The sequence below is a fragment of the Dendrobates tinctorius genome, unplaced genomic scaffold (assembly GCF_039654945.1).
Source record: "Dendrobates tinctorius isolate UK_male_01 unplaced genomic scaffold, ASM3965494v1 ptg000075l, whole genome shotgun sequence".
Taxonomy (NCBI): Eukaryota; Metazoa; Chordata; class Amphibia; order Anura; family Dendrobatidae; genus Dendrobates; species Dendrobates tinctorius.
The window spans coordinates 36,316,330-36,340,432 of record NW_027361743.1 but is presented as its reverse complement, the minus strand read 5'-3'; the positions used below and the strand labels follow the sequence as shown (position 1 = coordinate 36,340,432).

At 44.5% G+C, this 24,103-nt stretch overlaps 1 protein-coding gene across 1 annotated transcript in view; it reads right to left on the bottom strand.

Moving 5' to 3' along the window:
- The window catches only part of LOC141096506 (cilia- and flagella-associated protein 337-like), a 240,204-nt gene that overhangs the window by 209,711 nt on the left and 6,390 nt on the right, over positions 1-24,103 (bottom strand). The window contains exons 2-4 of the mRNA XM_073583172.1: positions 22,398-22,668; positions 12,360-12,413; positions 3,432-3,515 (exon numbers count right to left, since the gene is read on the bottom strand). Of these exons, the coding sequence (XP_073439273.1) occupies positions 3,432-3,515; positions 12,360-12,413; positions 22,398-22,668 (409 nt within the window). The remainder of the gene's footprint in view (positions 1-3,431; positions 3,516-12,359; positions 12,414-22,397; positions 22,669-24,103) is intronic.

Genomic DNA, 24,103 nt, shown 5'->3' with positions numbered 1-24,103 from the left:
CCATGTATTTCGACCCACATGGACTCGACATCCTCATTCCCTTCGCTAATATCTTCCCTTAAAGTGGACTTTAGACAAGACTTTACATAAAGACAAACCCCTCCTCCACTCCGATTTTTACGATCCTTTCTAAACAGACTGTAACCCTGTAAGTTAACTGCCCAGTCATAGCTTTCATCTAACCATGTCTCGGTTATTCCCACTATGTCATAGCTACCTGTAGATATTTCTGCTTCTAGTTCTTCCATCTTGTTTGTCAGGCTTCTTGCATTTGCGACCATGCATTTTAGAGAATTTTGCTTTGTTCCAATCTCCTCCTTGTTTACTCCTGACTGCCTGAAGTCTGTGGTCCAGTTGTTATGCTGACCGGATGATGAGGTGCTGCAGGAAGCAGAGTAGGTGGAGGAGGCAACATGGACAGAGAAACATCCAAAAAAGATCCAGCAATCCTCTGTGGTGGTAGAACATGCAGTAAAATGCTTTCTGCCTCAGGCCCAGCTGCCACAACATTTACCCAGTGGGCAGTTAGAAAGATATAATGTCCCTGCCCGTGCTTACTGGTCCATGTATCAGTAGTAAGGTGGACCTTCACACCAATGGCATTGCACAGTGCACACCTGATTTTGCCCACAACGTGTTCATGCAGGGAAGGTATGGGACTCCAGAAAAGTGTTAGCCTGTTCCACTCATTGATCGCCCTCACTGTCAAAAAGTTTTTTCTAATATCTAATCTGTGTCTCCTCCCATTCTGTTTCAGCACATTGCCTGTAGTCTTTCCTTGTGAAAATGAGAATAAAGATGATCCTTCTACAATGTGACAGCCCTTGAGATATTTGTAGACAGCTATTAAGTCTCCTCTCAGTCTTCTTTTGCAAGCTAAATATTCCCAAATCCTGTAACTGTTCCTCATAGGACATGGTTTGCAGACCGGTCACCATTCTGGTTGCTCTTTTCTGAACTTGCTCCAGTTTGTTGATGTCTTTTTTAAAATGTGGTGCCCAAAACTGGAAACATTATTCCAGATGAGGTCTGACCAAAGAGAAGTAGGGGGGGGGGGATAATGACTTCACGTGATCTAGACTGCAAGCTTCTGTTAATACATCCTAGAACTGATTTTGCCTTTTTTGCTGCTGCATCACACTGTTGACTCATGTTTAGTAGTTTATGATCTATTAGTATACCCAAGTCTTTTTCACATGTGCTGTTGCTTAGCCCTATTCCTCCCATTCTGTATATGCTTTTTTCATTTTTATTGCCCAGATGTAGTACTTTCCATTTTTCCCTGTTAAAAACCATTCTGTTAGTTGCTGCCCACTGCTCCAGTTTATATCTTTTTGAATCCTCTCTCTCTCTTCTCTAGTATTAGCTATCCCTCCTAGCTTTATGTCATCAGTAAATTTAATCAGTTTACCCTCAATTCCTTCATCTACATCATTGATAAAGAGGTTGAACAATACAGGGCCCAGGACAGAACCCTGTGGTACCCCACTTGAGACATTCTTCAAAATGAATGTGCAGCCATTTACGAACACTCTTTGGGTCCAATCACTAAGCCAAATATACTAATTTTATTAAATATACTGATAAAAGTTTCAATTCAAAAATACAATAAAAGAAACGACAGGGGTACTATTTTCCCTGTTGCACATGGTACATACAAACAGTGACCGAAATACTAGAAAGTCACACCATAATGTCCTGGAAGAATAAATGCTCAAATAGTACCATGAAACTAAATATCAGAATAAGATATTAGTAAGTAGTATATGAAGTGGCGGTCTGGTCACTGTAGTGACAGGAGTTACAACCCTACGGGCTGCTACAGGCTCTTTCTCGCTCCCTAGCCACAAGCTTATACTTGAAATAAAAAACATTTTGAATCTCTCTGAATCTATTTGAACTATTTAGAGTATAACTGATGAAGGTCTAGGGGCCGAAATGTTTTCGTACACTCCTCACGTTGGAAATAAATTCACCAAAACTGAGTGCCGGATTCTTGGACTTCCTAAATTTCAATCTACTCAGCTCCTCCTGATCTATAACACGACGGCAGCAGATTGATCTGAATTATCATGGTGGCAGGTTCCCTTTAAGGTTTCCTGCATGTCCAATTTCAGACTGATGATCTTTTTTGTTCTCTCAGGATCGTTCTTGTCAAATGAATGCTCCTGTTTATGGGAGAGCTAGCCAAACCATCGCCATATAATTCCCTCTTCTATTTCTACAAGTGATGCTGAGCAATTATAATAAATAATATACACTAATTAATAACATTATCAATTGTAGGTAATATAGTATAAACGTGAAGGTGCCCAAACCACTTGACGATATGAATTCTAGATATGAATGGGAGCACTGTATATGGTTGCAGAACATTATACCTGCCGAAAAGTCCAATGAAACAGCCCACAAATGGGCATGGCTTAGCAAAAGTGTGCCCAAAAAGGGGACATTCATGTGTTCTGGACTGTTTTGGGGGTATTCTGCGGCATTCCTGTAGCAGGGCTTTAATATCCTGTATATAGTATACATTCGCTGCTGCAGGTGCCTGTTATTGTCTGCAGTGCTCACGTTACATCGACAGCGCTGCAGCCAATGAGAAGCTCAGCAGCTCTTCTTGAATGATGACATAAGCGCTTCAGAAACACTGAGCTCACCGATTGGCTGCAGCACCGTCGATGTGACGAAAACGAAAAACCTCTTGTCATGATCCAGGACGGGGCTTTGTCTTTGGCCCATCCTGTTCAGACAGGGGTTAATTGTTTCTGCCTCTCTCTGGCAGAGGGCGGCTATTTAGTGGCCACTCGACCTAGGTCCGGTGTCAGTTATACTCCTGCCCTCAGCTGAGTTAGTTGACCCCTTGCGTATGTGTGCCTTGTGCCTGATAACTTGTTGCTTGTTTGGTTTTGATCCGGTTCCGTCGCTGTTACTAGTTCTGCCTGTCCCTCTTGTACTGCGCTACCCTCTCTGTGTATGACTCTTTGCCTGTGACTTGACTATTCTCTGCTCGTCCCTCTGTTACCGCGCCGCCCTCTCCGTGTATGACCTCTGCTTGTCTGACCTGCGTTTCCCTCTCCTTTACTACAGTATCCCTGCAGTAAGTATATTACATCATCTGCAGCAGTAGGACGCTAAGCCACGCCCCTGCAGTCACATGATTGTAGGTCCTTGTACTCCTTACTACTTTCAGTGTCGCATGTCCTGTCTGCTTGAACTTTCACTGCAGTATCGGACCCCGGGCCCTCCCGTAGTGTGGGTAAGTCACCCTGCTCAGCCGTGGCAGTTTGCCGACGCTGACAGCATCCTGACACCTCTGTAATATATTCTTAGGTGGAATATCTTTATATTTAATGCCTCTTAAATGAGTCTTTTCTAACAGATAAGTATTATATAGCTATGAAAATAATCCTGCAATTTAGAAAGCAACTTACAGTGGCTCGTAATCCTGTACTTTTCTTTACTGCCCATTTAAATGCATCAATATCCAGGGATTTACGGCCATTCTTTTCCAGCTCCTAGAACAAACGAATTTCATTGATTACAGTAAAGAGAATCAATTCATAACCAAGGTCGCCCTGACAATCTTGACAGAATATATAAGATCATCTAAATGAATTTGTTTTGCAACCTGTCCAAGAATAAGGCAGGGATTGCCTTTGTACATGATTATTTACTTTTTTATTTTGAAGGTTGTAATCTATTAAGAGATTTATCACTGGGAAAGAAAACGGCTTATAAATAATGATAACAGAGTAAACAATATATTGTATGCCAAGTTAGACAAAGATGTGGCTGAACTGTTTTGCGGCATTAGCGTACATGACTTTTTTCTTCTGCTTACTTTGGCTCAGGCTTTTATAATCTCCAAAGGATCAGATCTTGTCCTTGATATTACATGTACAACTTATGCATAAAACTAAGTTAAAGAAGCCCTCTTATCAAATTTATCTATTTAATATATTGCAGTCACCATATTATATAGCACCGTGTTCTTACAATTGCTCATTTTACCTTTCTACCCATCTAATCCTTCTCTTTTTCATTAGGTCTATTACATCACATGATTAAAAACTGAATCCTTCAAAGTTCTATGTAGAAACAGGCAGGCTCTTTTACTTACATGAGTCATCATTAGAACTGCAATTCTATGTCACTGAAAAAAAATGATGGGTCATCTGAGATACCATATGCCTTCAGTAGAGCAATGAACCACGGTCAGGAGGGCGCCAAGGACAAGAATGAAATCTGTTTGATGTCTTCATTCCACAGCACGTTTCAACAGCAGGACGCTGCCTTCCTCAGGTGGGTACATGTACATGGTTCATGTGGAATAAAGACATCAAACAGATTTGCTTCTTGTCCTTGGCGCCCTCCTGACCGCGGTTCATTGCTCTACAGTTACTGTCCCTCAACTAGGGTCTGCGGCTGGTGCTGCCTTGGGCTTGTTATCTACCGTCCTCCCCACTGGTGTGGCTCAAGACAGCGCTCTATTGAGACAGCTTTCATTGTATCCATTGACCATATGCCTTGATTCACTCTTTTATTTGAAAATACAGTCCATTTAAGTATACACATGGAGTTTGTCTTGCATTCGTGGCTTGTCCTGAGGAAGAAGTTTGTTCTTTGAAATTTGCTGGCAATAAACTGCATTTAATCCTTTCTGACCTCCTGGTTCCATCCACCAATGATCCCAGGATTTTATCCACGAGTGTTCTTGGCAGCACAGAAAACCCCAATCCTCTTGTTTTCCTTCATACTGAAAAGTTCCTATCAGCGGAGCTCCACCTCCTCTTCACCTCCTGAGTCAGCTGCTCCCACCCCCTAGCTTTGATCTCTTTTCAGTGAGGTAGAATTGTAGTTCTAATGCTGCCTCATGCAGGGAAAATAGACTTACCAAATGAAATGTGATGGGTAATCAATCTGTACAGACATTAACCCAAGATAAAATGCTAGCAAATACACTGCAGTAAATAAATAAACTGTAATAGTGCATGAAAATAACATAGGGTGCTTAGTTAACAAAATTGTGATTAAAAAAATGCAAGAGCCATCCCACCTAGTCATGATGACTCTATTCTGATTTGTCCTAACCTATAATAATAATATTTATTTTTATAAAGCACTAACATATTACGCAGCGCTTTACAGTTTGCACATATTATCATCACCGTCCCCGATGGGGCTCACAATCTAAATTCCCTGTCAGTATGTCTTTGGAATGTGGGAGGAAACCGGAGTACCCGGAGGAAACCCACGCGAACACGGGGAGAACATACAAACTCCTTGCAGATGTTGTCCTTGGTGGGATTTGAACCCAGGACTCCAGCGCTGCAAGGCTGCAGTGCTATCCACTGAGCCATCGTGCTGCCCATACCTATAAAATTAAAACCCCACCATTTGAGAAGTGACTTCCGTGAGGATAAGGGCAGAGAAGGACTGAAACTCGGCTAGTGTTCATGCAGCCATGTGGAACTACATCTTCATATGCACTGAATGAAAATAGACTGAAACTGAAAACCTAAAGAGATGAACTGGAATATGAGTTGGCGTGCATGCAGCATGTAAGCGCATGTTCATACTGGCCACTAAACAGACAAAACGTGCATGTAGTAAGGGCAGAGCAGGACTGTAACCCAACCCACGACATCTCATATTCCAGTTCACCTCTTTAGGTTTTCTGTTTCAGTCTGTTTGCACCCTGTGCATATAAAGGTGTGGCCTGCCTTTTTTTTTAGCTGGATATTATATTCATGTAGGTCCCCATGGCTGCATGTCCACTAGCCGCGTTTCAGTCCTTCTCTGCCCTTATCTACAAGCACGTCACTTTGACAAATGGTAAGGTTATAATATTAGAGGTTAGGACCATTCGGAATAGGGTCACCATGACGTGGTAAGATGGCTCTTCCATTTTTTTTAATTAAAATTATAGAAGCACCCTACATTATTTTTGTGCACTATTGCTGTTTATTTACTGCAGGGTATTAACTTATTAAGTTTTTATCTTGGGCTTTTGTCTGTTTAGTCGCCAGAGTTAACATGTGCTTACATGCTGCATGCACACCAACTCATATTCCACTACATCTCTTTAGGCTTTCTGCTTCAGTCTGTTTGCATTCAGTGCATATGAATGTGTAGCCTGCCTTTTTCTTGAGCTGGACATTATATCCATGTAGTTCCTCGTGGCTGCATGTCCACTAGCCAGGTTTCAGTCCTTCTCTGCCCTTATGCACCCGAACATCACTTGACAAATGTTAAGGTTTTAATATTAGAGGTTAGGACCATCCTGAATAGGGTCACCATGGCATGGTGGGATGACTTTTGATTTTTATTCCTAAAAATTATATTAACTAAGCACATGCATTATTTTCATGCACTGTTGCTGCATATTTATTTACTGCAGGGTATTTGCTTATTATGTTTTTATCAAGGGTTTTTGTTTGTTTAGTGGCCAGCATGAACATGAGCTTACATGTTGTATGCACACCAACTCATATTCCAGTTCATCTCTTTAGGCTTTCTGGTGTACAAACATTTTATAAAGATTTTTTGTTCTTAACATGTAAATGGATATTCCAGTTTCCCCTATTAACCCCTTTCTGACATGAGACGTACTATCCCGTCCATGGGACCCGGGCCCCTATGCCCATGGACGGGATAGTACGTCTACCGCGATCAGCGGCGCCCACGTGGTGAGCGCCGCTGATCGCGGCCGGGTGTCAGCTGATTATCACAGCTGACACCCGGCACAATGTGTCAGGGGCGGTCACGGACCGCCTCTGACACGTTAACCCCTTGCACACCGCGATCAAACACGATCGCGGTGTACCAGGGGTTAAAGGGAAGCATCGTCAGGGAGGGGGCTCCCTACGTGCTTCCCTGAGCCCCCCACGGCAGCGCAATGTGCAGCGCTGCTGCGGGGGGCTCCTTTCCTGCAGGCCCCCGAATCCAAGATGGCGACTGGGGCCTTCGGGGGCCTGCAGGAAGCTGGCTTCCTCAGTGCCTGCAAAGCGCAGGCAAGAGGAAGTCTTCTTCATTGCCTGTGACAGATTGCTGATCTGTCACAGTGATCTGTGATGTGACAGATCAGCGATCTGTCATAGGACAGTGATGTCCCACCTGGGACTATGTAATAAAGTAAAAAAAAAATTTAAAAAAAGTGTAAAAATAATTTTAAAAAAATCGCCAAATAAATTAGAAAAAAAAAAATATTCCCCCAAATAAATCCATTTTTTGGAAATAAAAAAAAAAAAAACAATAAAAGTACACATATTAGGTATCGCCGCGTCCGTAACGACCCGCCCTATAAAACTGTCCCATTAGTTAACCCCTTTAGCGAAACCCTTAAAAAATAAAAAACGAAGCAAAAAATAATGATTTATTATCATACCGCCAAACAAAGAGTGTAATAACGCGCGATCAAAAAGACGCATATAAATTTCCATGGTACCGCTGAAAACATCATCTTGTCCCGCAAAAAACGAGCCACCACACAGCATCATCAGCGAAAAAATAAAAAAGTTATAGCTCGCAGAATAAAGCGATGCAAAAATAATTATTTTTTATATAAAAGTTTTCATTGCATAAAACCGACAAAACATAAAAAAAGACCTAAAAGAGGTATCGCTGTAACTGTACTGACCCGAAGAATAAAACCGCTTTATCAATTTTACCGCACGCGGAACGGTGTAAACGCACTCCCCCAAAAGAAATTCATGAAACGCTGGTTTTTGTTCATTCTGCGTCCCAAAAATCGGAGTAAAAAGCGATCAAAAAATGTCACGTGCCCGAAAATGGTACCAATAAAAACGTCAAATCGTCCCGCAAAAAATAAGACCTCACATGACTCAGTGGGTCAAAATACGGAAAAATTATAGCTCTCAATATGTGGTGATGCAAAAACTATTTTTACTATTTTTCTTTTAGCGTGCGACAGCTGCCAAACATAAAAACCGCCATAAATAGTAAATCAAACCCCCCGTTATCACCCCCTTAGTTAGGGAAAAATAATAAAATAAAAAAAATGTATTTATTTCCATTTTTCCATTAGGGTTAGGGCTAGGGTTAGGGTTAGGGTAGGGTTAGGGTTAGGGTTAGGGCTAGGGTTAGGGTTAGGGCTAGGGTTAGGGTTAGGGCTGAGATTAGGGTTAGGGGTGTGTTGGTGTTCGGGTTGGAGTTAGAATTGGGGGTTTCCACTGTTTGGGCACATCAGGGGCTCTCCAAATGCAACATTGCGTCTGATCTCAATTCCAGCCAATTCTGAGTTGAAAAAGTCAAATGGTGCTCCTTCCCTTCCAACCTCTGCCATGCGCCCAAACAGTGTTTTACCCCCACATGTAGGGTATCAGCCTACTCAGGACAAATTGCAAAACAATTTTTGGGGTCCAATTTCTCCTGTTACCCTTGGGAAAATAAAAAATTGGGGGCAAAAATATCATTTTTGTGGAAAAAAATGATTTTTTTATTTTCACATCCGAGCGTTATAAACTTATGTGAAGCACTTGGGGGTTCAAAGTGCTCACCACACATCTAGATAAGTTCCGTGGGGGGTCTAGTGTCCAAAATGGGGTCACTTGTGGGGAGTTTCAATAGTTTAGGTACATCAGGGGCTCTCCAAACGCACATGACACCCGCAGACCATTCCATCAAAGTCTGCATTCCAAAACGTCACTGCTTCCCTTCCGAGCCCCGACGTGTGTCCATACAGTAGTTTTCTCCCACATATGGGGTGTCAACGTACTCAGGACAAATTGGACAACAACTTTTGGGGTCCAATTTCTCCTGTTACCCTTGGGAAAATGAAAAAATTGGGGACTAATTGATCATGTTTGTGGAAAAAATACGATTTTTTTATTTTCATGCCCTGGCATTATAAACTTCTGTGAAGCCCTTGGGGGTTCAAAGTGCTCACCTCACATCTAGATAAGTTCCTTAGGGGGTCTAGTTTTCAAAATGGGGTCATTTGTGGGGGGTTTCCACTGTTTAGGTATATTAGGGGCTCTCCAAAGGCAACATGACACCCGCAGACCATTCCATCAATGTCTGCATTCCAAAACGTCACTACTTCCCTTCCGAGCCCTGACGTGTGTCCATACAGTAGTTTTCTCCCACATATGGGGTGTCAGCGTACTCAGGACAAATTGGACAACAACTTTTGGAGTTCAATTTCTCCTGTTACCCTTGGGAAAATGAAAAAATTGGGGACTAATTGATCATGTTTGTGGAAAAAATACGATTTTTTTATTTTCATGCCCTGGCATTATAAACTTCTGTGAAGCCCTTGGGGGTTCAAAGTGCTCACCTCACATCTAGATAAGTTCCTTAGGGGGTCTAGTTTTCAAAATGGGGTCATTTGTGGGGGGTTTCCACTGTTTAGGTACATTAGGGGCTCTCCAAAGGCAACATGACACCCGCAGACCATTCCATCAATGTCTGCATTCCAAAACGTCACTACTTCCCTTCCGAGCCCTGACGTGTGTCCATACAGTAGTTTTCTCCCACATATGGGGTGTCAGCGTACTCAGGACAAATTGGACAACAACTTTTGGAGTTCAATTTCTCCTGTTACCCTTGGGAAAATAAAAAAATTGGGACTAATTGATCATGTTTGTGGAAAAAATACGATTTTTTTATTTTCATGCCCTGGCATTATAAACTTCTGTGAAGCCCTTGGGGGTTCAAAGTGCTCACCTCACATCTAGATAAGTTCCTTAGGGGGTCTAGTTTTCAAAATGGGGTCATTTGTGGGGGGTTTCCACTGTTTAGGTACATTAGGGGCTCTCCAAAGGCAACATGACACCCGCAGACCATTCCATCAATGTCTGCATTCCAAAACGTCACTACTTCCCTTCCGAGCCCTGACGTGTGTCCATACAGTAGTTTTCTCCCACATATGGGGTGTCAGCGTACTCAGGACAAATTGGACAACAACTTTTGGAGTTCAATTTCTCCTGTTACCCTTGGGAAAATAAAAAAATTGGGGACTAATTGATCATGTTTGTGGAAAAAATACGAATTTTTTATTTTCACGCTCGGGCGTTATAAACTTCTGTGAAGCACTGGGGGGTTCAAAGTGCTCACCACACATCTAGATAAGTTCCTTGGGGGGTCTAGTTTCCAAAATGGTGTCATTTGTGGGGGGTTTCCACTGTTTTGGTACATCAGGGGTTTTCCAATCGCGACATGGTGTCCGATCTCAATTCCAGCCAAAAACGTCAAATGGCGCTGCTTCCCTTCCGAGCTCTGCCATGCGCCCAAATAGTGGTTTACCCCCACATGTGGGGTATCAGCGTACTCAGGACAAATTGCACAATAACTTTTAGGGTCCTGTTACCCTTGGGAAAATAAAAATTGGGGTGAAAAGATCATTTTTGTGGAAAAAATATGATTTTTTAATTGTACCGCTGTACGTTATAAACTTCTGTAAAGCCCTTGTGGGTTCAAAGTTCTCACCACATACTGTATCTAGATAAGTTCCTTGGGGGGTCTAGTTTCCAAAATTGGGTCACTTGTAGGGGGTTTCCACTGTTTAGGTACATCAGGGACTCTCCAAACGTGACATGGCGTCCGATCTGAATTCCAGCCAATTTTGCATTTAAAAAGTCAAACGGCGCTCCTTCCATTCTGAGCTCTGCCATGTGCCGAAACAGTCGTTCCCCCCCACAAATCAGGTATCAGCGTACTCAGGACAAATTGCACAATAACTTTTGCAGTCCAATTTCTCCTGTTACCCTTGGTAAAATAAAAAAAATTGAACCTGAAGTATTTTTTTGTGAAAAAAAGTTAGATGTTCATTTTTTTTAAATATTCAAAAAAATTCCTGTGACGCACCTAAAGGGTTAATAAACTTCTTGAATGTGGTTTTGAGCACCTTAAGGGGTGCAGTTTTTAGAATGGTGTCACTTCTGGGTATTTTCTATCATATAGACCCCTCAAAGTGGCTTCAAATGTGATGTGGTCCTAAAAATAAAATGATGTTGTAAAAATGTGAAATCGCTGGTCAACTTTTAACCCTTATAACTTCCTAACAAAAAAAAATTTTGGTTCCAAAATTGTGCTGATGTAAAGTAAACATGTGGGAAATGTTACTTATTAAGTTTTTTGTGTGCCGTATCTGTGTGATTTAAGGGCATAAAAATTCAAAGTTGGAAAATTGCGAAATTTTCAAAATTTTTGCCAAATTTCCATTTTTTTCACAAATAAACGCAAGTTATTTGAATGAAATTTTACCACTAACATGAAGTACAATATGTCACGAGAAAACAGTGTCAGAATCACCGGGATCCATGGAAGCATTTCAGAGTTATTACCTCATAAAGGGACAGTGGTCAGAATTGTAAAAATTGGCCCGGTCATGAACGTGCAAACCACCCTTGGGGTGAAGGGGTTAAACTTGAGGAGAATGATGGGGCTGTTTAATTATACAGGATCATTAAGTGCACCTGATTTTCATGAATTACGCTGGGTCATTAGGTGCATCTGCAGGTGATGTCAGTGTGATCTTCAGAGCATGCTCCCTTCTACAGGCAAAGCAGAATCTAGTATAGCATAGCTAAGATGTGCTACTACCTGGCTGTCAGATCAATGAGGATGCTGTGATCTGAACTACCTGGGGACTGTTTTGATTACACATTATCATTGGGTGCATCTGCTCATGCTCATTGGGTGCATCTGCGCATGCTCATTGGGTGCATCTGCGCATGCTCATTGGGTACATCTGCGCATGATCGAACAAGAACATTAAGAACTATTGAAGGATGGATCCAGTGGCAATAAAAAGTAAAGAGCGGCTTGGGGGCATCATTGTGGAGTGATAGCTGCAAATGAGTGGAGATTTTAAAATAGTTTGTATTGGCACACATAATTCATTATGAATGTAGAGAAACTTGAAATCACATTATGACTTTTGGAATAACCCTTTAGCCTAATTAAAATATCATATGTACGGTCTAGTACAGATTTATGTAGGTAACGGAGTCTATACTAAAATTTTTGACAGTATACAGATGTAAACTTTCAAATGTTAGGGTGATATAGCGTACAAAATTAGAATAAATATGATCCCAGACAGTCAGATAGTATGTCTTTGTGGGAGGTCAGCACCACATGTACAAGGATAACCCACTTTCAGAATACAACTACATTGGAGATCAAAAATTATTGGCAGAAATATGTGGGTGGCTGCATGTTTCCAAATGTATGGACATCACTGAGAGGTATAGTCCTCCAGATTAGGAGTCAGCACTTGAAGCATCTCTCCTTTCTGGCTTGCGGTGGGAGCGGGTATTGTACAGATGGAATCCATATTCTGGAAACTATATTCTGCAATCACAAGTATGCATTTGACCATAGAGAACATATACCTCAAAAGCTTTCTTCAATTTATGCAACTGATCCAGGGTCACTTGTTGTTCAAACTGTGGAAACAAAATAACATGATCAAACATGATTGTATTGATGATTGATCACTGTGTATAAGATTATAGTACCCAAGGTGGAACGTCCAAGGTGACCATATTAGTAATAATCATTTTTAGTTCTATAGCAACAACATATTCCACAGCACGTTAAAATCAATTCCCAGGTATTTACTAAACATGAGGATATACAGTAGTACTCAATGAAGAACATCCAAGACGATCATATTCATCATTGTGAGTTATATGCTATAAGTAAGAATATAATATTCTTAAAGAGAAGAACCCCAAAGATGATCATATTCATCACTGAGAAGTGGATGGTGGAGCAGTCTTGCCTGGTAAGAAGCATCTCATTACTATCTGTAATGAACACAATGAATATTCAGACTTTCACAAATTTTCAAAAACCTACATAATTCATACTCATAAAGCCGTATCCAACCCCTTGAAGCATGTAGTATTCATCAATTGCATCTTTTACTTGACTTTACATAATGAAATGTAATTTTGATGCATTTCATTTTTAAAGTAAATGTGTGACGGCCAGGAAGGTTACGTCCGAGAGTGGACCCTCAGGATTGCGGCACTGGAGCTCCCGGGGGCGAGCGCGCCAGGTGGTGCCGACCCCTATACAGGGGCCATTAGGGGCAGGCCCTCGGAAGACAGATTAACGTCACAGTTAAGTCATAGGGGCCTAGTGATACTGTGACGTTTAGGAGCAGGCTACGTCCGAGAGTGGAACCTCTGGATCGCAGATCTGGAGCCCCTGGGCCGAGCACGCCAGGTGAAGACCGACCCCTATACAGGGATTGTTTGGGGCAGGACCACAGGTACCAAGAGGGACGGCTCAAAGGACAATAAGGCTAAGGAAGATAGACAGAACCTAGGGAACTAGAGCAGGGGTTCCTGGGCAGGGAAGGAGGAACAATATAGGCAGCAGGGGAAGGTGCAGAGAGCGAAGGGAGTCTAATGAGGAAATCCCAAGGGCAGGAATGACAACAGACGGATAGAGGACGGAGAACACAGGGAGGCAAGGAGACAGGCGGAGAGGCTCATACACAGCCGACAGACTGGGAAGACACTGGGGGGGAACGCACAGACAAGGCAAGGCAGAGGCAGGCAAGGAGGACGGCAATGGGACAGAGACAGAGGCAGAACAGACGGGTGACAAGGAATACACATGAAATGAGGACTACAGTGGAACTGTAGCGGCAAGAAAGGTGCAGAGGTACCACACGATCACCAGGCGCCCTCCTCATAGGGAGGACGCCTGAAATATCTTAGCGCCCGGAAGTACGTCCCCCAGCCCTGCCCCTCAGTGACGCCCACCCGCAGAGAAAGAGGGCGCTTGGACGCGCGCCCGCGACCTAAGGCCGGTGCGTGTGCCCGCAGCAGGGCGGAAGGCAGAGCGGGCGCGCGCGCGCGCGCGGACGGGGGCATGCCACCGATGTCACACCTTCCAATCAATGAGGAAGAGGGTTTTTTCACGGCAAGAATTTCTTTTACCTCAAAGATGTTATCGGCCCCTACTGGCTGAGGGGAAGGAGGTGGGACTGAGCGATACCGATTCAGAACAACAGCTTTAAGGAGCGAGACATGTAAGGCGTTAGGGACCCGGAGCGAAGATGGTAACCTCAATTTATAAGCCACGTTGTTAATGCGTCCCAGAACCTCGAACGGGCCGATGTACCGAGGACCCAGTTTGTAAGAGGGTATCTTCAAGCGGATATGCTTAGTTGACAGCCAGACTTTGTCGCCAGGTTGGTATGGCGGAAGATCCCTGCGTCTCTTGTCTGCATGTCTCTTAATCCTGATACTGGATCTTTCAAGTGCCTCTCTGGTCTCCTTCCAGACTTGAGAAAATTCGGTAGTGAGGGCATCTGCTGCAGGAACACCAGAGGGTGTAGAGAGAGGTAGTGGAACACCAGGGTTCTGGCCGGAAACCACGAAGAACGGCGTTTTAGTGGTGGACTCATTAGGATGGTTGTTGTGGGCGAACTCTGCCCATGGCAGAAGGGACACCCAGTTGTCTTGATGGGCGTTTAGAGAAGTGCCGCAGGTAGGCTGCTAATACCTGATTGATCCATTCCACTTGCCCATTGGACTGAGGATGATAAGCAGAGGAGAAATCAAGAGATATACCCATGAACTTGCTGAGTGCCCTCCAAAATTGGGAGGTGAACTGGACCCCTCGATCGGAGACAATTCGTTGAGGGAGGCCGTGAAGCCTAAAGATCTGGTGTATGAAGATCTTGGCCAGCTCAGATGCCGTAGGTAGTCCAGGCAGCGGGATGAAATGGGCCATTTTGGAGAAGCGATCGACCACTACTAAGACGGTAGTACACCTGGAAGAGCGTGGTAGATCGGTAATGAAATCCATACCAATGTGTCGCCAAGGGGTCTCAGGAAGAGAGAGAGGGTGGAGCGGACCGGACGGCAGACTTCTTGGTACCTTGTTCAGAGCACAAGTCGTGCAGGAGGCTACGAAATCTGTCACATCTTGGCGAAGGGAAGGCCACCAATAGTCGCGCAAAAGAAGGCCGAGGGTCTTCTTGACCCCGATGTGACCCGCAATCTTGGAGGAATGCCCCCAGTCTAGGACTTCCGACCTATTATTCTGTGGGACGAAGGTCTTGCCTGGCGGAATGGGGGAGAGCATCACGGGCGCCACGGTGATAACTTTGGCAGGCTCAATGATGTGAGAAGAAACCTCCTCAGCCTCAGGTGACTGTAGGGACCTGGATAGAGCATCTGCCTTGATGTTTCTGTCGCCAGGTCAAAAATGAAGTTTGAAGTCAAACCGGGAGAAATATAGCGACCACCTGGCTTGCCTGGAGTTGAGCCTTTGCGCAGACTGAAGATACGCCAAATTCTTGTGGTCCGAGAAGATTCTGGATGGACTGCCCCCTCTAAAACATTCCGCCACTCCTCCAAAGCCATCTTAATGGCTAGTAATTCCCGGTTTCAAATTGAATAGTTGCATTCTGAGGAAGAGAATGATTTAGAGAAGTACCCACAAGGCACCACTTGACCAGAAGTTGTTCACTGAGAAAGGACTGCTCCCACACCAGTAGAGGAGGCATCCACCTCTAGGATGAAGGGCATATTGACTAACGGCCGGTGTAAAATCGGAGCGGTAGCAAAGGACCATTTCAAGGCAAGAAAGGCCTTTTCAGCCTCTGGAGTCCAGACATTTGGTTTGGTCCCTTTCCGGGTCAAAGCAGAGATGGGCTTGGTCACTGAGGAGAAGAAGGGAATGAACTGTCTGTAATAGTTCACGAAACCCAGGAACCGTTAGATGGCTTTTACTCCAACCGGACGTGGCCATTTGAGCACAGCAGACAATTTTTCGGGGTCCATCTTCACTCCGGAGTCCGTGATGATATACCCTAGGAAGGGCAATGAGGTTTGCTCGAACAGACACTTTTCTAGTTTAACGTAGAGTCTGTTCTCCCGTAGACGTTGCAGAACCAGCCGGACACTCCTTCTGTGAGTGGATAAGTCAGGTGAAAAGATGAGTATATCATCTAGATATACGACGACACATGTGTAGAGTAGGTCTCGAAAGATTTCATTAACGAACTCCTGGAAAACCGCCACGGCATTACAGAGACCAAAAGGCATAACCAAATACTCGTAATGGTTAGTCTCGAGTATTGAAGGCTGTCTTCCCATTCATCCCCGGCACGGATTTGGATCAAGTTATAGGCTCCCCGCAGATCCAATTTGGTAAAGATCCGGGCCCCTCTCAAGCGGTCAAAGAGTTCTGGGATCAGCGGAAGGGGATACCTATTTTTGAATGTGATACTGTTCAGGCCTCGGTAATCAATACATGGCCGCAGAGATCCATCTTTCTTCCGGGCGAAAAAGAACCCTGCTCCCGCAGGGGAGGATGACTTCCGAATAAAACCCCGAGCCAAGTTTTCCTGGATATATTCGGACATGGCCGCGGTTTCTGCTGGAGACAGAGGATATGTTCTTCCCCTGGGGGGAGTCGCTCCTGGAATCAGCTCAATTGGGCAATCGTAGGAACGATGCGGCGGCAGTGTTTCAGCCTCCTTCTTGCTGAAGACGTCGGCGTACAAGTGGTAAGCCGTAGGAAGCCCAGGAAGATCGGTAGGAGCTTGCTGCGGACTTGGGCGAGATACCGACAACAGACGACGTTCATGACAGAATTGTCCCCAGGGGAGGATCTCCCCGGAACGCCAGTCTAGAACGTGCTCATGTAGACGAAGCCAAGGTAAGCCGAGGAGCACTGCGTGGGACAAACTGGGCAAAACATAAAAGGCGATTTTTTTTCTCGGTGAAGAGCTCCAACTTGTATCTCCACCTCGACAGTGACCATGGTGATGGGTTCAGGTAGTGGTTTGCCATCCACGGAGGCCATGGTGCGTGAATTCTCTAGCGTAACAACCGGAATCCGGAACTTGTCCACTTCTTTGAGCAGGATGAAGTTACCAGCCGCACCCGAGTCCACATACACCTCCACAGATCTGCGCTCCCGACCTAAAACAAAGCCGAAATGGTAAGGGGCAGAGAGGAATCGGTGTCACCTAGGAAGGCCTCTCTTACCTGGCCTAGGCGGAGGCATTTCCTGGCCGCACTGGGCAAGTACGCACAAAATGATTGGCCCCACCACAATAAAGGCATAGGCCCTGCGTCCTTCTCTCCCTGCGTTCTTACTCGGACAACTTTACTCGGTCCACTTGCATGGGCTCGGGAGTGGAATTACTAGAAGAGGCCGGGGAGCGGGGAATGGGGGCTTGGTATAACCTAAAAGATCTCTTCTCCCTAACTGACTCCCGGGTGCGTTCCTGAAACCGTAAATCTATACGGGTAGCTAGGGATATAAGATCTTCCAGGGTGGTAGGAGTGTATCGGCCGGCAAGCTCATCTTTTATTTTACCGGAGAGTCCCCTCCAAAAGGCCCCAACCAAAGCCTCATTATTCCACCCCAGTTCAGAGGACAGTGTCCGGAAGCGGATGGCATACTGTCCTATGGTGAGAGAACCTTGGCGAAAATTGAAAAGAGCCTCAGTGGTGGAGGCCACACGGCCAGGCTCATCAAATACCCTGCGAAAAGTATCTAGGAAGTTTTGGATGTTTGATACCACCGGGTCATCTCTCTCCCACAGGGGATTTACCCAAGCTAAGGCCTCCCCCTCAAGATGGGACACAATGAATGCTACCTTGGCTCGATCAGAGGGGTATTGCTGAGGCTGGAGCTCAAAGTGCAACCGGCACTGGTTTAAAAACCCCCGACACAACTTGGGGTCGCCACCAAACCTGGGAGGTTTCCCCAGGCGTGGTGGCGGATGGGAAAGGGGGTCCCGAGGAAGAGCTGAAGCGGCAGCACAGACCTGTAGGGACTGGAGTCGGCCGTCCACAGACGCCATGTAGCTCAGAATATGGGACTGGGCGTCACGCTGCTGCGCGAGCTCCTGCTGGAGTCCTGCTAGCAACGGGGCGTTCCCCGGATCAGCAGTTTGTAAGGCAGAAAGGCGGGTGTCCATGGACTTCATAAAGGACATTATTCTGGTTTGATTCTCACACAAAAGGAGCAATTCTTTCTGGGTGGCCGCCGAGGCGCTAGCAGGGTCCATGGCCTGATTATACTGTGATGGCCAGAAAGGTTATGTCTGAGAGTGGACCCTCAGGATCGCGGCACTGGAGCTCCCGGGAGCGAGCGCGCCAGGTGGTGCCGACTCCTATACAGGGGCCGTTAGGGGCAGGCCCTCAAAAGACAGATGCCGCAACTGCTAGAACCAAGAGGGGCGGCTCAAAGGACTGAGTGAGGTGTACAGGACTGAGAATGGAATACAGAACGGAGTAGGAAGTACAGAACGGTGTACAGGACGGGAACACGGAGTACAGGACTGGGCACTGAGAGCGGAGTACAGGACGGAGACACAGAGTACAGGACTGGGTACTGAGAACGGAGTACGGGAAGGAGAGAGAGTGTGAAGGGAAAACCCCTAAACACTAGGCCAGGATACTGCACGGAAAGGCACACGATAATCAGGCGTCTCCACCATGCTGGAGACGCCTGATATACCCCAGGCTGCTGGCTGATTGGGCGCTTAGGCTTCTGGGCGGGCGCTGCAGGGTTAAGAGACCTGCAGAGCGTGCGCCTGCGGCCTAAGGCGCCCGCATGAGACAGGCACGGGCTGGAATGACAAGAACGTGGAGGAGGCGGGCACCGTGCGGCGTGGCGAGCGCCGGTGAGTACAGGCGGCGGCGGACTCCGCCGCTGCTGGGACGGCGGCGGCTACCACCGCCGACGTGACAAAATGTACAATAACATAAACAATGGATAGCTTGTCCTAACATTCATAGTCTTAGCTAAAGTATATCCATCACCTCCATAGACAATGAATGGAGTGGAATAGAGTATGTGTGACCAGACCGCACTGAGGAGGAACGGGGAATCTGCACTCAAGGTCTAGTGATCATGAGGAGTCCTGGTAGTGGGACGTTCAGTGATTATACCTGTATCACCTATCATGTGGATATGTGATAAATATAACCTCAAATTAAAAAAAAAGTTGGGACACTGTGTAAAATGAAAAGAAAACAAGAATGCAATGATTTGGAAATCTCTTATTGCCACATACTATTCACAGCAGAACACAACACAGATCAGAAGTTGAACGTTAGACATTTTTGCATGTCATTTGAACAATTAACTCATTCAGATATTGATGTTAGCAGCACATTTCAAAAAAGTTGGGACAGGGTTAACAAAATCTTTGAAAAGTACCGTAAATGGTTCTAATGAGAAAGTAGCTGGAGGGTCAATTATCATCTAAGCACATGAGTGCACATAAAAAGAACATGTTAGAGAGGCAGAGTCTCTCAGAAGCAAAGATGGTCAGAGGGTCACCAATCTGTTATCAACGGAAGTCTAAAAATTGTGGAAAACTTTAAAAAAAATGTTCCTCAACATAAAACTGCAAAGTCTTTGAATATCCCACTATCTGCAGTACATAATATTAAAAGAGGCAGAGGTTATGTAAAAATCCATGTGCACAAGAGACAAGACTGATGGTCAATATTGGAAGCTCATGATCCATGGGTCCTCAGACAGCACAGCATTAAGCACTGGCATGATTTGGCAATGAAAATAACTGCATAGGCTCAGGAATGCTTCACACAATACTGAGCAATCCACAAATGCAAGTTAAAACATGCAAAGAGGAAGTCATACGTCAACAAAATCCAGCAATGTCTTCGCTGGGCCAAAGCTTGTTTAACCCCTTAGTGACAGAGCCAATTTGCTACTTAATGACCGAGCCAATTTTTACAATTCTGACCACTGACACTTTATGAGGTTATAATTCTGGAATGCTTTAACGGATCCCACGGAATCTGAGAATGTTTTTTTGTGACATATTGTACTTCATGTTGGTGGTTAAGTTTCTTTGCTATGACTTGCGTCTATTTATGAAAAAAATGGAAATATGGCGAAATTTTCAAGCTTTTAATTTTTATGCCCTTAAATCAGAGAGATATGTCACACAAAACACTTAATAAGTAACATTTACCACATGTCTACTTTACATAAGCACAATTTTAGAAACAAAATTTTTTTGTCAGGAAGAAATAAGGGTTAAAATTTGACCAGCGAGTCCTCATTTTTACAACAAAATTTACAAAACCATTTTGTTTTAGGGACCACCTCACATTTAAAGTCACTTTGAGGGGTCTATATGACAGAAAATACCCCAAAGTGACACCATTCTAAAAACTGCACCCCTCAAGATGCTCAAAACCACATTCAAGAAGTTTATTAACCCTTTACGTGCTTCACAGGAACTGAAGCAATGTGGAAGGAAAAAATTAACATTTAACTTTTTTTCACAAGCATTTTACTTCAGAACCAACTTTTTTATTTTCAGAAATTTGTTGCGCAATTTCTCCTGAATACGCCGATACCCCATATGTGGGAGTAAACCACTGTTTGGACGCACGGCAGAGCTCGGAAGGGAAGGAGCGCCGATTGACTTTTTCAACGCAGAATTGGCTAGAATTGAGATCGGATGCCATGTCACGTTTGGAGAGCCCCTGATGTGCCTAACAGTGGAAAACCCCCACAAGTGACACCATTTTGGAAACTAGACCCCCCCAAGGAACTTATCTAGATGTGTGGTGAGCACCTTGAACCCCCAAGTGCTTCACAGAAGTTTATAACGTAGAGTCATGAAAATAAAATATCTAATTTTTTCCACAAAAATGATTTTTTGCCCTCAAATTTTTATTTTCCCAAGGGTAACAGGAGAAATTAGACCACAAAAGTTGTTGTGCAATTTATCCTGAGTACGCCGATACCTCATATGTGGGGGTAAACCACTGTTTGGGCGCACGGCAGAGCTTGGAAGGGAAGGAGAGCCGTTTGACTTTTTCAACGCAGAATTGGCTGGAATTGAGATCAGACGCCATGTTGCATTTGGAGAGCCCCTGATGTGCCTAAACAGTGGCAACCCCCTTATTCTAACTCCAACCCTAAGCCCAACACACTCCAAACCCTAATCCCAACCCTAACCATAACCCTAACCACAAACCTAACCTTTACACACCCTTAACCCTAATCCCAAACCTAGCCGTAATCCCAACCCTAGCCGTAATCCCAACCCTAGCCCCAACCCTAACCCTAACTTTGTCCCCAAGCCTAACCTTAACTTTAGCCCCAACCCTAATCCTAACTTTAGCCCAACTCACTTTAGCCCAACTCTAACTTTAATGGGAAAATGGAAATAAATACTTTTCTTTATTTTATTATTTTTTCCCTAGCTAAGGAGGTGATAAAGGAGGGTTTGATTTACAATTTTTATTTATTTTGATCACTGTGATAGGGTCTATCACAGTGATCAAAATGAACCAATAGGAAAAATCTCCTATTGTTGCCGAGTGCTGGCCGGCAGATCTCAGCAGGCGCACTGCGCATGCGCCCGCCATTTTCTCCCGGAGGAAGACGCAGGTGGCCAGGGGGACTTCAGGGGGGCCTGCAGGGACACCAGAGGTACTGGGGGTGATCAGGGGACTGGGGGACCATATTACTATCTCCTCTGATGTGTGATCACATCAGAGGAGAGAAAAATTAAATGGGAAATTGGACTTTTTTGTTGCGGTCGCCATTATACCGTTAATAACGGCAATCGCAACATGGGGGTCGGTAAAAACTGACCCGAATCATGTTCTCGGTGTCTCAGCTACTCCCCATAGCCTAGACCCTGGAGAAATTCTGACGCTGGGGGGCGCTATAACCTCAAGCCTCAGAACCGTTAAAAAGGGATGCTGTGGTTTAAGTACCCTTAACTGCTACCGTTAAAAGGTGTATCAGCGATCGTTAAGGGGATAAAATGGACTGGGGCAATGTGGAAAACTGTTCTGTGGTCAAATGAATCAAAATTTTAAATTCTTTATAGAAACCGGGTACGCCATGTCCTATGAACTCAAGCAGAGGACTATCCAGTTTGTTTTAGTGCACAGTTCCTGCATATCTGATAGTATGGGGTTGCATTGGTCCTTTGGCATGAACAGCTGACACATCTTGAAAGGCAGTATCAAGTCTGAGCATTGTATAGAGGTTTTAGAACAATCAATGCTACCATCCAGACAATGACCATTTCAAGGAAGGCCTTGCATATTTCACAGAAAATTTTGGACAAATAACTGGCCCGCCTACAGTCCTGACCTTTCGAAGGCCAAAAACATTTGGCTCATCTGAAGCAAAAAAATCTGGCAAAGTCGACCCAGGACTGTTTATTAGTTCATTTGTGTTTTCTATGATCTTTTGATTATAAAATATGGCTATAAGATTTTTCCAAATCATTGCATTCTTATTTAATTACATATTACACAGTGTCCTAACTTTTTTGCAATTGGAATTTTTATATTTCATGGAAATACATTTTTAGGACTTCAAGTGATTTATTTTCCCTTGCTCTTATTAGCCAATATGAAGACATACAAAAACTTTACCTTCACTTTCCTTAGGCTCTTTGCTGGGTCAGAAAAATTTTGAAGACTTTCCAATGCATTGTCCACAAGTCCCAGGGAATATCGTCTCTGCTGCCTGCGAATTACCTCCTTCTCCAGCCACTCTGGGGTAGTTTGGATCTGCTCTCTAGGTTCTTCAGCATAGTCATATGGGGATAGAGTTTGGCCCCTAGTTGCCACCACAGCAGTTTTTGCCCTCTGTGGAACAGATGGATTTGAAGCAGCAGTAGCTTGTCTTATCTCACTGAAAAGACTGTAAAAAAAAGTTTGGTTAGTTTGGGTTAATAAAAACGATGTACACTTTAGCAAGAATTTTTTGTTGTTGTTCATTTGCTTTCCAAATACAATGCTAAGAAACTATCTAGTCTGCATTAATTTTTTTCTACCATTTTGCTGCTTTACAGTGTCTGTAAGTCCTTTTATTAACAGCGATCTGATAAAATGTTGCAAATCCATCAGAGCTCCACGGTGCAGTAATAGAGACACATACGGTAGCAGCGGCTCAGCATTGGGGTATCAGGTACAGTAATAGGGACATATACGGCAGCAGCGGCTCAGCATTGGGGTATCAGGTGCAGTAATAGGGACACATACAGCAGCAGCGGCTCAACATTGGGGTATCAGGTGCAGTAATAGGGACACATACGGCAGCAAAGGCTTAGCATTGGGGTATGAGATGCAGTGATAGGGACACATACAGCAGGAGCGGCTCAGTATTGGGGTATCAGGTGCAGTAATAGGGACACATATGGCAGCGACTCAGTATTGGGGTATCAGGTGTAGTAATAGGGACACATACGGCAGCAGCAGCTCAGCATTGGGGTATTAGGTGCAGTAATAGGGACACATATGGCAGCAGCTCAGCATTGGGGTATCAGCTGGATGAGGAGTTTGTGCAGGTTGGGGATAGATGGTGATAGGGCTGAAATATGAAAAGTGAAACGTGTCTGTGCTGTAATCTCTGCAGCCGAGTCCTGGCTGGAGGAGCTGTCATGTTGGTCTGGGCCAGATGGAAAAGATGTGAAAAGTGAACGATTCCATCAGAAAGATCATCAGCGGTAAGACACCAACTATAACTGTGCAGTAATCACTTATATGTTTTGTAAGACTGGTATTTACCACTGACCATATGGCGGTAATATCAATGTTGGTCTATAGGGATTATTTTCAGTAACAGCGCAGTCATCTCCTACATCCACTATTAGGGGGCGTCACCGAGTTGTAATTAAAGTTACCTAGCTAACGGGCCACTCAGAAGTTTCGCCCCCCCTGAACCAAAACCCTAGCTACGCCTCTGGCTCCATCCTGATGGTTCTCTCTGCTCCTCCCTCCCTTATTGCAGTGTTGGAGATAGCTGAAGGTCAGGGAAAGGCGTTATACACATTTCTCAAGAATGTAGACAGCAGAGAAAAAAAGTATAGTTTTTGAAAGAAGAAAGTACATGAAAAGGAAAAGTGAAGTATATGAACAGTGAAGACAGCAGCACCCTGGATACAAACAGCTCAAATACAGCCTACATTATTGGGAATGACACTCCCACAAGAGAAAAATTTGAAACTTAGATCAAGCTTCAAACTATAGATCATGGGGCATGAAAATGAATGAAGGAATGAAGGTTGCTGTCTTGGCACTGAAGTAAGATATCCTGGGACTAGGGGCTCCATCCCTATCCCTAAAGCAAGGGGCAC